The sequence below is a fragment of the Tigriopus californicus genome, chromosome 7 (genome assembly GCF_007210705.1).
Source record: "Tigriopus californicus strain San Diego chromosome 7, Tcal_SD_v2.1, whole genome shotgun sequence".
Taxonomy (NCBI): domain Eukaryota; kingdom Metazoa; phylum Arthropoda; class Copepoda; order Harpacticoida; family Harpacticidae; genus Tigriopus; species Tigriopus californicus.
Window position 1 is genome coordinate 11,481,039 of NC_081446.1, and position 12,088 is coordinate 11,493,126.

Below are 12,088 nucleotides of genomic sequence, written 5' to 3' on the forward strand. Positions count from 1 at the left end.
CGAGACGCGATATCGGAATCTTTGACAGGAATCAAATCCGTTAATAGCAAATCCGAAGCCCTCTCTGTGAATGAGGTTATTCTAGCTCTAGAAAGCATCTACATAGCCATTCCAGGATTTGGTTCTCTTCGCTACGATCCAAGTGTTGGTTTGGGTCTGATCACTGATTGAGTAATCAACATAAGATGGAAATTTCTTTGTGAATTAAGAAGTAAATAAATGGGTCTATGCAAGGCCTCATCTTAAACTGACCGATGGCCAGTCATTTCTTGAACAACACTCGAAGTTTTCGACCATTCTCAGCACCTCATTGGTTAGTCGGGCAGGTCCCAAACTCTCCTTGTCGTTGGATCAGCCACCATTTTGACTTTGTTTACTTGGGAGAGAGGGAGCTGCCACTTCTGCCAGTAATGGCAGGAAGCGCCTCTAACCAGAGTGAGACCTTGGCAGCCTTGTGGTATTCCTTCCAGGCGTCAGCCTTCATGGCCATCTCTTCGGCCTTGGCCTTGGCTTTTGCCTCGAGTGTGAAGGCGTCGGCCTCACCTTTCAATCCAATGGCCTCTGCTTGACCGGCAGCTTCCAAGAGGGTCCTTTGGTGATTGGCATGCGCTAGGATCTCGAGTCTCATCTTTTCGGCATCGGCCGGCTTTTTGATCTTGGAATCCAGTTCACAGTATCGACGGGACACTTCCTGTTCAGCTACTTCAATCAGTTTCATTCGCTCTATGACATCCACTGTTTTGGCCTCCTCTTGAATGCGTTGCTTGACCTTGGACTCCGAAGATAAAGGCCATCTCGGCCTCTGCGCGAGCCATCTCCACTTCAATGTCATAGATGGCCTTCTTCAGCTCGAAATCCCGCTTATACCTCTCAATCTCAGCATCATTGATTAGTTTCGAGGCAAGGCGTTGCTCCTCGGCAATGGCAGTTTCGATTTGTGAGTCTTTGTTTGCTTCAGCCTCACCAATGCGGGCATCTCTTTGAATTTCTGAGGTTCGAGCCATTCCTAGAGAACACCATGTATTGGTCTTCATCCTTGACGTCTTTCAAGGTGTACGAAATGACCTGGATCCCCATATTAAAAAGGTCTGTGGAGGCTATATCAAAGACTTGTTGTGAAAACTTTTTGCGATCCTGAAGATCTCATCGACCGTCATGGCTCCCATGATGGCTCGTTGGTGTCCTTCAAGGGTAACCATGGCAATCTCTTCGATATCCGAGTCGCTTTTTGTCAATGAATTGTTCGATGGCAGCTTCTTAGCATCTCTTCGTTACTGCTGGTGATCTTGACTTGAGCGATTCCAGTCACGGACAAGGGAACACCTTGCATGGTGTAAACCTTTGGTGACGACACTTTCAAAGTCATTATGTTTAATGAGAGTCTTTGAACCTTTTGAACACATGGAATGACAAACGCCCATCCTCCCACCACAATTAAAGGCTGGCTGTGAAGGCACCCTGACACAACGATGGCCTCGTTTGGGCCTCCGGTGATAAATCCCATCCGACACATCTTGATCCTCAAGCACTTGTAAACACTTGAATTCAAACCACTCGTATTCCACTCATTTTGTTTATCCCGTCAAGTCACACATTTGGGTAGCGCTTAGGAGAGGGATATCTGTTGTACCAATGATGGAACTTTCAACATATCAGCTCCCTCCTTCCCTCACCCATCAGCTTACTGTGGCCTCACTTTCTTCTCTCGTCTCCCACTTAGTCCCACCATTTCATTTGGAACTCTGTCTTTGTTGTAACGCCTCTACTGCCCTTCTTCCGTTCTAAGCTTCATAAGCACCACAGCCAGAAACCAGACCAAGCATAGTCAGCCACACAGCTCAAAAAGAGCGCCTTTATCAAAACTAGCCATCGTTCCTTGGAAAGAGAACTGTGCGTCGTCTCGGTTCCAATTTGTGAAGGATCTGTTGGTTATGACGTCACCATGGGTGCACTTGTTCTTTCCTAGAAAGCACCACAAGTTGACCCAGGAGGGAACACACTACTATGCCATGCTTTTGGTGGAACATTTGAGTGAGTGAAAGAGAGGCGAATGACTTTCCTTTTCTGGGCTAGAGGTCTCAGTTCCATTGAACTGATCATTAGGTACTAAGAAAATGAGACTGATATAAATGAAATTGGTGCGAACCGGGGCCTGTAACGATCGATAAAAGTGATTGGGCTTACCGTGCAAGCTTGATTGTCTGCCCCATTTTTTTCAGAGAGGAGCAAAACAACGTTCAAAATAGTAGGGGATAATGTTAAGTTTTGCAACATTTGACATGAAAGGAGTTTTAGAAGGGATTGAGGCAAAAGTGTGTGTGGATGGGTGCTTGAAACTGGGAAAGATAAACTAAGGAAGAAAATTTAGACTTGAAAGTTCATCTAAAGGGAGAAATAATCTTAATGAATACGACAACAATGTCATTGGCAAAGTCGAGATACATTACATTGACCGACTCATGACGACTCTCTAGTCCCCAATTACCTGCTCTCTATGCTCAATCAGTTGGGTAACCGTGCTTAAACGCGTTCGGAACCTATGCTGGCTAGAAGTTGGACTTCAAGAAATTCATTATGTATGAACTTCATGATCTTCTCAATATATTACCAATATGATACAATCTCAAATTCGCAATAGTCGAAGTGAGAGAAATCGGGCTATACGGACGTTTAGGTAAGTTCTGGTACCAGCAAACAAACGTGACTGCCAAAGCAGTGATGCAAATTTGAGGTTACAAACTAGTTTTTACAAAGCTGGCCTTTCCCCATAGAGTAACGTAAAAGAAGGGTCAGCTTCGCACAAACGTGTTTGAAAGCCCCAACTTGCATCACTGACAGTGGTACCAGCAAACAAACGAACCTACCAGAACATGCCTAACGTCTCCTAGTGACTGGGAGTGACTTACTCCCCCTTTAAAAATTGGAACAACGTGAACTAACTTTAGTGAAGCGGGAAACTTGCCCTGATCCAAGATGCAACGCATCAAGTATGAGAAAACAGGAGCAAGAACCTCTAAGCATCTCATGAGAAACTGAAATATCATATCTTCAGTACCAGGAGTGCTCGAAAGCCTGAGCTCCCTGATGGCCAAAATAGTATCTTGATCTGTGACTGCAAAATCATTTGATATTAAGCTCAACTTGACTAGCCTCGCCAATCTCTACAAACCCATTTTCGGAGCAATGAACCGTTCACCTAAACTCGGAGGAGTTGAAAACACACTAGAGAACTGATTTCCAAGCATGTTAGCCATAACCTATAGGTTACTAATGACTTCCCCATAGACCACAAAAGACCCTACAGGGTGTTTCATCTTTCTCTTAAAGTTTGCATAAGGGAAGAAAGCCTTCGGATTCGAACTGACCTCCTGAACTCTCCGTTTTCAATCGGTCATTTTCGAGAGAGCCAAATCTTACCCTGAATCAAATTCAGCTTTTTTGGGGACTAGCCACATTTACTACATTCAAATTGCTCTGAGGTCTTTTTCCTAATTTGCGACTCTTTTTGAAGAAAGTCGTCTGATATTTCGGATTTTTTGTCCGTGTCCCACCTCTCGGAACACATTCAGGGATAACTAGAGTTGAGCAAACTTTCACAAAATCTGAATTATTTCATCTATGCAAGATTCCTGTCTCAGAATGGAAACCCTCCTGGCCGGTCTTACTCTAGAGCACACCGGCTTTTGAGCAATGTAACATGGACATACTGTATCAGTTCAGGTTCATTGGAAAAGAACAAGTCCAGAACGTTATTCGCTCTTGTGGCCATACCCTTATGCTAAGAGAAATTGCCCAAGATCGCAAATTCTTCCAGCTTTTCGAACGACTGAGATGTCAATTTCGAAATGAGAATATATCCATCGGGACAAGTCCCCCACTCTTCGACGCTAGCCGGAAAATTAAAGTCCCATACAAAGAAAACTTCGAGCAAACTGCCTGATTCAACTCATTTCCTATAACATTGAGAACTGATAAGACGAGCTGACTGATAGAAAGGGGGCCTAAACATTGTCCCAGGACAGATAAAGACCTGGGAGGTGATAAACTAAGACTTCTACTTCTCCATTTGGCAAGTTTATGATATGGAAATGAACGAGGCTTTCTAAACTGTACGCAGTCGAGATAACCAAGACATCTTTGGATGTCAGTCTGAACTGAGACTTGCTCCTTCTGTTTCCGTTGAATGTTTCCACCATGTTGAGGAATTACCATTTAAGCCCCAATCATAGCCATACCCAATTAAAATCATATGAATAACACTCATGGCACTCACTTGTCCTCAGTGGCAACACTTGTCTAGCCGAGACGTTTTCCTTGATAGGGCAATGGATGGGACTTTGATCCTCCGAGTTCAGATATGTCCAGGGGTTGACAATGAATGGAGTTGTGCCTCAGATCTGCCAAATCAATTCAAGAAGAACCTTTTTCTAACTGGAATATTGGTCGGCATTGCCGGTCAGGATGGGTGGGTGGTCGGTAAAATGAGTTATCTGGCCGATAGTTCGATCCCATTTGTACATTCAAAAGCATAATTTTGCCCCAAATTTGCTCACGACCTCTAGGTTACGAGACTAGTGCTCTCCCTCTGAGTATAGGGATCCTTTTCCGTATTGGGACATATTTTTTTGCAAATATTTTCGTGGCGTATCGGCCTCGCGGCTTAACATCTTATTTTTACTTAACCTCTTAACCCCTTCTTTGAACCAATCGAATTCTGCGTCACCTGAAATCGTCAACTCAGATTGGTTGAAGAATAAAGTAAAGCGGTTAAACGGTCAAGCGGATAAGCCACGAAAATATATGCTGAAGCAGGAAAGGAAGAGGACTTGACCATCTAATTTGAGAGGTCAATCGTAATTTTGAGGCTTAATATGTGTTTGTCAATTTTGTGTTAATCTACTCATTAAAGGAATGGTTAATGTACCATTACAGTTTCATAAACTGTCACAGTTTTTACTCATTAACATGTTTCAAAAATACCTTTTAGCCAAAAAAAGCTGTACCTACTTTAGAATTTTCTATGATAACAAACAATTTTTTGAAACCGTAGGAAAGGATTTTTGTCTAATATTGCACATTTTATTTGTGTTTTTGTCTCCAATTGTTTTCAGTATTTTTGTTTGTCTTAAGAAAAAAATATAAACGTAACTTAAAAACTACATTTTGAGTGAAAATGGCAAAAATGCAAACAAATACTAAACCATAAAATAATGCAAATACTGCAAAAGATGGGAAAATTGAAGAAATGTGCATTCACATGTTTTGGACACCCTATCATCATCCTGGAACCCCAAAACACTGATTTGTTCTAAAAACATTTTTCATTGCTACAAAAACAAGAGGATCATCTTTTCTATGATGGTATATATTTGCAATTAGCTCAATTTGTATCATTCACTAATGCTCTATAAGAGGAGAATACTTAAAAAAAAATCAAAAATTGATAACGTTTATGCACACTCTTAGTTACTTATTCATTTGAAACTTTATTATCTTCCCTTAGTGAACGCAAGATGTGAGCAATTAGTAAATACGAAAAATATGATAAGTCCTTTTGATGTTTTCAATTTATGAAGCATTATTTAAATAGGTCACACACTCACTTGAAGTAAACGTAAAAAGAGGTATTTTTCCTTAGTTGTAGAATCGACCTTAATCTTGCAGCTGAACGAAACCAAAAGTAAAAGTAAATTTTACAAAACCAAAAGTAAAATGCAAGCGAAACTTGCATTTCAGACAACACTTAGCGAAATTAGTTCCAAATCATCATTGAGGTTGCTTTTTACACCCAATTTTAAAACAACGGCGTGGACCTGCTTTAGTTCAATATGCAGGTGTTGAAATTACCCCGATAATCTGTATGGATTAACCTTTCTTTCCTCTGTTACCTTTTACCAATAGAGTGCCAGGTACGACAAGCTTTCCTATTGCAATTCCCAACTCTAAGCATCAACTACATAAGATAAAAGGAAAAGGCAGTTTGAAATGGAGAGCTATTTGCTAGACGACTTGGAAATCGCTGGAGAAGACCATATTGTCGGCACATACCGTACCCGAGATAACATCGCAAATCTAAAGCTTCGCTTTCGTGTACGCCAAGTGACTAGTTCCTACAGCTCTTCAATTTTGAGTCCCTTGGGATCCAGAAGAGATTCCAAAGAAGCTGAAAGCGACTCAGAATCAGGATCCACAGAAAATGGTAACAACACCTCCCAACTTCTCGACGAGGTTGTCGTGGGTTGGCAAGAGAAACTGTTCAGCGCAGCCGAATATCGGTTTTATAGCGGAAAAAAGGAATCCGATTTTGATAGGGACGCTCTCAGAAAGAAGTTCTTTCACCTGGTTCAAAACAAGGCGTCGGATGGGAAGAAGAGCGGCTCTCAGAAATTTCCAAAGCACAAGATTTACACCACTTCCGATGGGGAGATTGTTCCATTTTACGAGGACGATGCCGAAGAAATATCTGAGAGAAATAATACGGTAATCTTACATTGAAGCCTTTGATTTTTTACTTTTTCATGATACATTAAAACTTTTGACACTACTTCTATTCTTGTCACATTCCTATCGTCCAACCTCGTCTTGGGTGTTTCAGGCAACTAATTATCAACCACTCACCACTGATCCAAACGAGGTAGCTTCAGATTTGACCAAAGTGGTCGCTGACGGGCTTCGAAGGCGAAGATACCTGATCTCAGGTCGTCCGAGTCGTTCAGCGGTCGCCGACAAATCCACTGTTCCAACGTCCAATTTGATTGTAGAGAAACCAAGTCGGGAAGCCCAATTACGAAGCCGTGGCTTCTCGGACCATTCTCAACTTATGTTGATTCGCTTTGACGTGACAACTGGTCATGGAAGCTCGGAAGTGAACAAAGAAGGCACCTATTTCGACCTCTGTGTTATCAAGTACAGCTCAAACGGGGTTTTAGAAATCGCTCCGGACTTTTCGCGGGATAAGCGGCCTTACAGAGTGGAGGTGAAAATCAAAGCCTTTGTATTCTTACAAAGATACACGGTATATCAGAAGTTAATCAAAATATCAAATGGTTGTTTCAGATGGACGTCAAGGGTGAGAAGTTGGTCTACGAGTATTGGATCGAACACGCTTCTACGAACATGTCGTACGAGGACCAAATTGGCGAGCATCAAATGCTCGGAAATTTCTACGCCACTCAAATCCAACCTCTCCTCAAAGATGTGGGAGACGTTTTCGAGATTCCTCCTGAGAAATGCTTCCGTTTGGTTTTGAACGGGGAAATCGTCAGTGCCGAAAACTTCGAATACGACGGTCTTTTTATTCATTATTTTGTGGAACTACCTCCAGGATGGTCCAACACTGAGGAGTCTCAACTGTTTGGAATAACCCATACCAGTCGAACCACTCCGGACCCCGAGACCAATTTGGACACGGCCCATTTTTCTCACACATTTGAGATCGACCTCTATTTTGATATCAATCGCTTTGATGTGTACAAAGAATCCCTACCCAATTGGCCTCAAATCTTTGTTGAGGTGATCTCGGTTGACTCGTGGTCTCGGGTCCGAACTGAAGGCTACGGATCGATGGCTTTGCCATTCATGGCTGGTTCCTACGACTTGAAGATAGATACTTGGAGGCCAGTATTGCCAAATTTATCCAACGACCTGAGACGATATTTCATCGGTGGAACTCCAGAACTAGAAGATCTAGCTTACGCTGGAGTTCCCGGTGATCTGGACGGACCAATCTTGAGTCGCTTCGGCCTGCGGACCGTTTCAACTGGACGAGTTCGATTGAGATTGAATTTGATCCACCAAGCCAAGGCCTTCCTCAACGAGAAGAACCGAAACCCGAGGATTTCCTTGTTTGATCGATTAGGTTCGGCAAGCTTGTTCAACAGTGTTCAAGCGGTTCTCGAGGCTTTTCATCAAGCGCGATCACGATTCCAAAAAGCCACTGAAGGCTACGATGTGAAGACCCTGCGGAGCAAACTAGACATTGATTCGAAATAAGTTTTCTCTAAAGTCACACTTGGTTTCATGATTTATTCTCTTGCCCAGATGTTGGAACTTTGTAAAAGAAATTAGTCATCATTTTTTACCAACATGACTGGAGTGTATCTCAATGATGGAGAGTGCGGCCTTCAGATCCATCAGATTCCATTCTTTTCGATACGGAGAGCTCTTCAGGCTCTCGGTAATTCGTGGTGGGCCTGATGGTAAATCTAGGCAACATAATTGTATTGGTTGGCGTTGTCTTTGTCCCGTTCCATGTAATCCCGGTCGATGAGCGATTCGATCCGTTTCTTCAAATCGGCCGGTTTCACGGGAAACTTCAACTGTTGGAACAATTCGTTGATGAGCATGGTATGGCTCAGGGACTTCCTCATCTTCATGATCCGCACAATGGCCGCATCGATCTGATGTTGTCGGTCTTGGAAAACGCGTTCTTCGGTGGCCTTTTGCTCGCCTTCGGTTTCTTTCATCTGCACTTGGTTGATTTTGATGTGGTACAACTGATGGGTGAACTCCTTATTGAATAGGAACTTGTCAGTGGCTTCAACTTCTTTTCCTCGTGGCATCTTGTGTAAAACTCGGGCTTTGCCGCACGCCAAAGATTGGAGGGTACGTTTTAATTCACTCTCTTCGATGTTGGTGATCATTTTTAGCTCGGCATAACCCAACTCGTCCGTGCTATTGAAGGCCATAAGGCATAAAGACTGGAATAACGAGACTTTCAACTCCTTGGGGCCGGTTTTGAATTGAGCCTTCAACACACAGTGCCCCAAATTGGGTTGCCACTGAAGCTTGCGGCCAGAGTACTTTCCGTGGTAGAATTTTTGAAAGATCTCCTGATATTTGGCCATCTCGGGCGGGATATTCACTTCCATGGGCTGATACGTGGGCCAATAAGCCATGCTGAGGACGTTGACGGTGAGGTCGATCTTGTACTCGCCCTTGACCAGGTTTTCCGTGTAGTTCTTGAAGCTTACGTTGATGTCCTTGCTGAGTTCCATGTCCTTGAACATGCCTTCCAGTTTGGAAGTAAAGCCGGCACCACACTCGGCCTTGAGCTTGGACAACATTGACTTTTCACAATCCACGCTCGCCGATTTGCCGACCAGAAGTCGCTTGGCCAGATCTTTCTTGTAAAACGCCTCGAACACATCCTTGCCATGAATAAACCTAAAAGGAAGAATCGTTTGAGGTCATTGGAGAGAGATGTTGCTCTAGAATGTGACAACTTGTTGCTGTTGATCAAGCCAATGCTTTTTGGACGGCTCCAAATGCTCGCTCATCCAGAATGTAAAAGTGACACTCAGGGAGACAAAGGTAAAAGAGTCAAGTTTGAGACACAGGAGAATTGGATTGTTGCAGTTAACGTAACAAATGAAAAATGCAAATTAAATTGGATGTCGGAGATGCATTGCTGGCCAGAATATCGAAAACTTTGGTTTAATCTGGTGGTGCATCTAGGGCGAGAACTGCATCTTAATCTATTTAGCAGAAGTAACATTATCTGTCGAGTCTGATAAAGGAAAAGCATGTTTTCAATCAGTAGAAGATGTTAAATGGGTTGGCCATTAGGTGCACGTAACCTGGAATCATACAGTCTTGCCCCATGACTCAATGGTACAGCATACCAAGTCCAAACGTACCTGAAAACTACCATAATCTTGTCCAAGATCCGTTCCATTTCTTCTTCGGTGGCCTCTTTGTTGCCGGCTCGCAGTTTGGTATCCACGAATTTGGCAATCAGCTCGGCAGGCTTGTTCTGTCGTCGATTAATAAAGGACTCGAAAGACTCTTTCATGGACACGATAAACTGCTCGTTACCCATGAAACACTCAGACATGATTATGTCCAGCTTCTCCTTGAAATCCAGGAGGTCCTGCACCAGACTCTTGTCTTTCTCCGGGTTGATCACAATCTCGGCACCCCGCTTCTTGACGTATTCACAAATCTTGGTCTTGAGCTCGGCGGGGCCACCTTTGACGCGACCCAAGAGGGCGTACATCAATTTGAGTTCATTCTTGCGGTTCTCGTCGAGAAGCAAGTCCAGGCCTTTGGTCAGGATGCTCTGGAGGTGCTCGGATATAAGCTGCTTCTCAACCGTGTAGACCAGCTGCCACTTGGAGGAGCCGTCCAGGTAGTGAAGCAGCCGCTCGTTCTCCTCTTTGAGTCGCTTTTCCACATGGCAAAGGTACTCGGGCACATCCCGCTCGTCAATGAGACGTTGCCCTTCAGCCGAGTACAGCTTCTCGGTGGACACGAGGAACTTCTTCTCAAAGGCCTCCTTGTAGATTTGCAGATCCGAGAGCATCCGCAACAGGTTCTTGAGCAAACTCCGATCGACTTGATCGCCGTGTCGCTCTTGCTCGATGAGCATCAAGATGCCATCCACTGTGCGCGTCTGGACCAGTTGATGCGTGAGAATGCATCGCCGGAACAGATCCAGGCCCATCTCCCAAATGGAGAGCACGGTGGCGTGTTGCAGCACATAGGTGCGGTCCAGAAACAGGAAGATGCTCCGCACCATGATCATTTGACGGCAATGCGAGCTCCAACACTCATTCATCTTCTTCATGAAGATCAACTTATCGAGAGACTCGCCCAAAAAGGGTTGGACAGAGTCTTGCACGTGGGCCTCGATCAGGGCCTTCAGGTTGTCGTACACCTGCTCGGACATGCCATTCGAGCACAGATTCTCCACGGCCGCGTACAACTCCTCCAGACTGGTGGTGATGGGTTGGGCTTGTTGAATGGCCACCACGGCCTTCTGCAGCTTATCAATGGCCTTGGCCTTGAACTCAGAGGGCCACGTGGGGCGGGAGCGCAGGTTCTTGATCACCAATTTCCGCGCCCCGCCGCCGGCCGGCGTTTGCAAGCCCCCCGGTTTGGTGCCCGGGTGGGCGGTACTGCGGCCACTGGCGGCGCCCGCAGCGTCACCCGCAGTTCCCCCTGTCAAGCCGAGGGAACTGAAGTTCTCACGTTTCCCGGTGGACGAGTCCATGCTAGCACCGGCGTGGAGGACGAGCTGAGGAGCCGCTTTCTGGCGCTTGGCCACGCCGGCCTCCAAGTCGTGATGCTCGCCCGAAGAGACGACGGGGGCGGAACGTTTGCGATGGGCGGTGGGCGTGGTGGCGGACGGGGGATTGGGCGATGTCAACATGCCGAGCGGCTCGACCCCCGCATACTATGGAAGGCGGCGAAAGCGGTGCGGCCAAGCGGTGCGGCGAGGGAGGATGAAGAGGCTTACTCACTCACTTACTACACAACAACGACAACAACAACCCCATCCAGCCTATGGTCGTTAGATGTCTTCCATTTTTGTGTCAGCTGCCACTCTCGCGACATGCATCTGCTCTAAGTAAAAACGTTGCCACGGAATTTTGCAACCAATTTCAACCGTCATGAACGCATAGTGTGCGTTACCCTAAGCAGAATTTTGTTTGGCGTGAGTTCGAATCTCGCTGCACGGAATCTTTTTTTTTTTATTGCAGAATTAAGCTCTAATCTGCCGCTGTTTCCGAGGCCCTCGCAACCGAGCTGCCGCGGCCTAGGCGCCCCCAGGCCCTTGCAACGGAAAGGTTAGGTTAGGTCAGGTTAGGTTTGGTTAGGTTTTATTCTCTTCTCGAAGGACCAAAATATCAGCTGACCCAAAAACGGAAGATGTGTAACGGCCATACATCCAGCCGTTCCACCAGAGCTAACAGTAACAGCGAGCGCATCAGCTGGACCAGGGTGACTGAGAAAACTGATTTTCAATGAAGGAGAAAGGCAGGATGGCTGATGGTAGGTAGTTAGTAACTAACAAAGCAGATGGCCCTGAGTTGCCTTTGGAAAAGTATTGCCCAATGAAAGATGCAAACGGCTGTAAACGGTAATCAGTGGTCTCAAGAGGTAGCTGAAAAAGTTGGGGTTCTATTAATCACGCGTCTTATAATTGAATTGATCTTGAGAAGTCTAATACATCTACTACTATTGGGTAAACGAGATTCAAAATTGATATTGATGTTCATATTCCGAGACATGCGTTACTTTATTCAAAATCCGACCACCAATAACAAGAAGAAGCAGGAGGAAGAATGGAAAGAAGCTAAAGTGA

The 12,088-nt window shown here is 45.0% G+C and overlaps 2 protein-coding genes and 1 pseudogene across 2 annotated transcripts; 1 reads left to right on the forward strand and 2 right to left on the reverse strand.

Annotated features, from left to right (window-relative positions):
• Positions 1 to 351: 351 nt before the first annotated feature.
• On the reverse strand, positions 352 to 1,778 carry LOC131883476 (flotillin-1-like; annotated as a pseudogene).
• Positions 1,779 to 5,923: 4,145 nt separating this feature from the next.
• LOC131883284 (tectonic-like complex member MKS1) lies at positions 5,924 to 8,617 on the forward strand. Its single transcript, XM_059230720.1, has 3 exons — positions 5,924 to 6,480; positions 6,596 to 6,976; positions 7,057 to 8,617. Exons 1-3 carry the CDS (start codon positions 5,986 to 5,988, stop codon positions 7,990 to 7,992), a joined length of 1,812 nt encoding a protein of 603 aa, XP_059086703.1. The 5' UTR covers positions 5,924 to 5,985; the 3' UTR covers positions 7,993 to 8,617.
• Positions 8,011 to 11,275, reverse strand: LOC131883283 (cullin-4A-like). Its single transcript, XM_059230719.1, has 2 exons — positions 9,639 to 11,275; positions 8,011 to 9,165 (listed from the first exon to the last, which is right to left on the reverse strand). Exons 1-2 carry the CDS (start codon positions 11,150 to 11,152, stop codon positions 8,205 to 8,207), a joined length of 2,475 nt encoding a protein of 824 aa, XP_059086702.1. The 5' UTR covers positions 11,153 to 11,275; the 3' UTR covers positions 8,011 to 8,204.
• Positions 11,276 to 12,088: the final 813 nt, after the last annotated feature.

Coding starts and splice junctions, on each gene's coding strand:
- LOC131883284 (XM_059230720.1), top strand. CDS start 5,986: ATGGAGAGCTATTTGCTAGACGACTTGGAAATCGCTGGAGAAGACCAT. Junction 6,481..6,595: donor TATCTGAGAGAAATAATACG/GTAATCTTACAT, acceptor TGGGTGTTTCAG/GCAACTAATTATCAACCACT. Junction 6,977..7,056: donor AGCGGCCTTACAGAGTGGAG/GTGAAAATCAAA, acceptor TGGTTGTTTCAG/ATGGACGTCAAGGGTGAGAA.
- LOC131883283 (XM_059230719.1), bottom strand. CDS start 11,152: ATGTTGACATCGCCCAATCCCCCGTCCGCCACCACGCCCACCGCCCAT. Junction 9,166..9,638: donor AAGATTATGGTAGTTTTCAG/GTACGTTTGGAC, acceptor TCTTCCTTTTAG/GTTTATTCATGGCAAGGATG.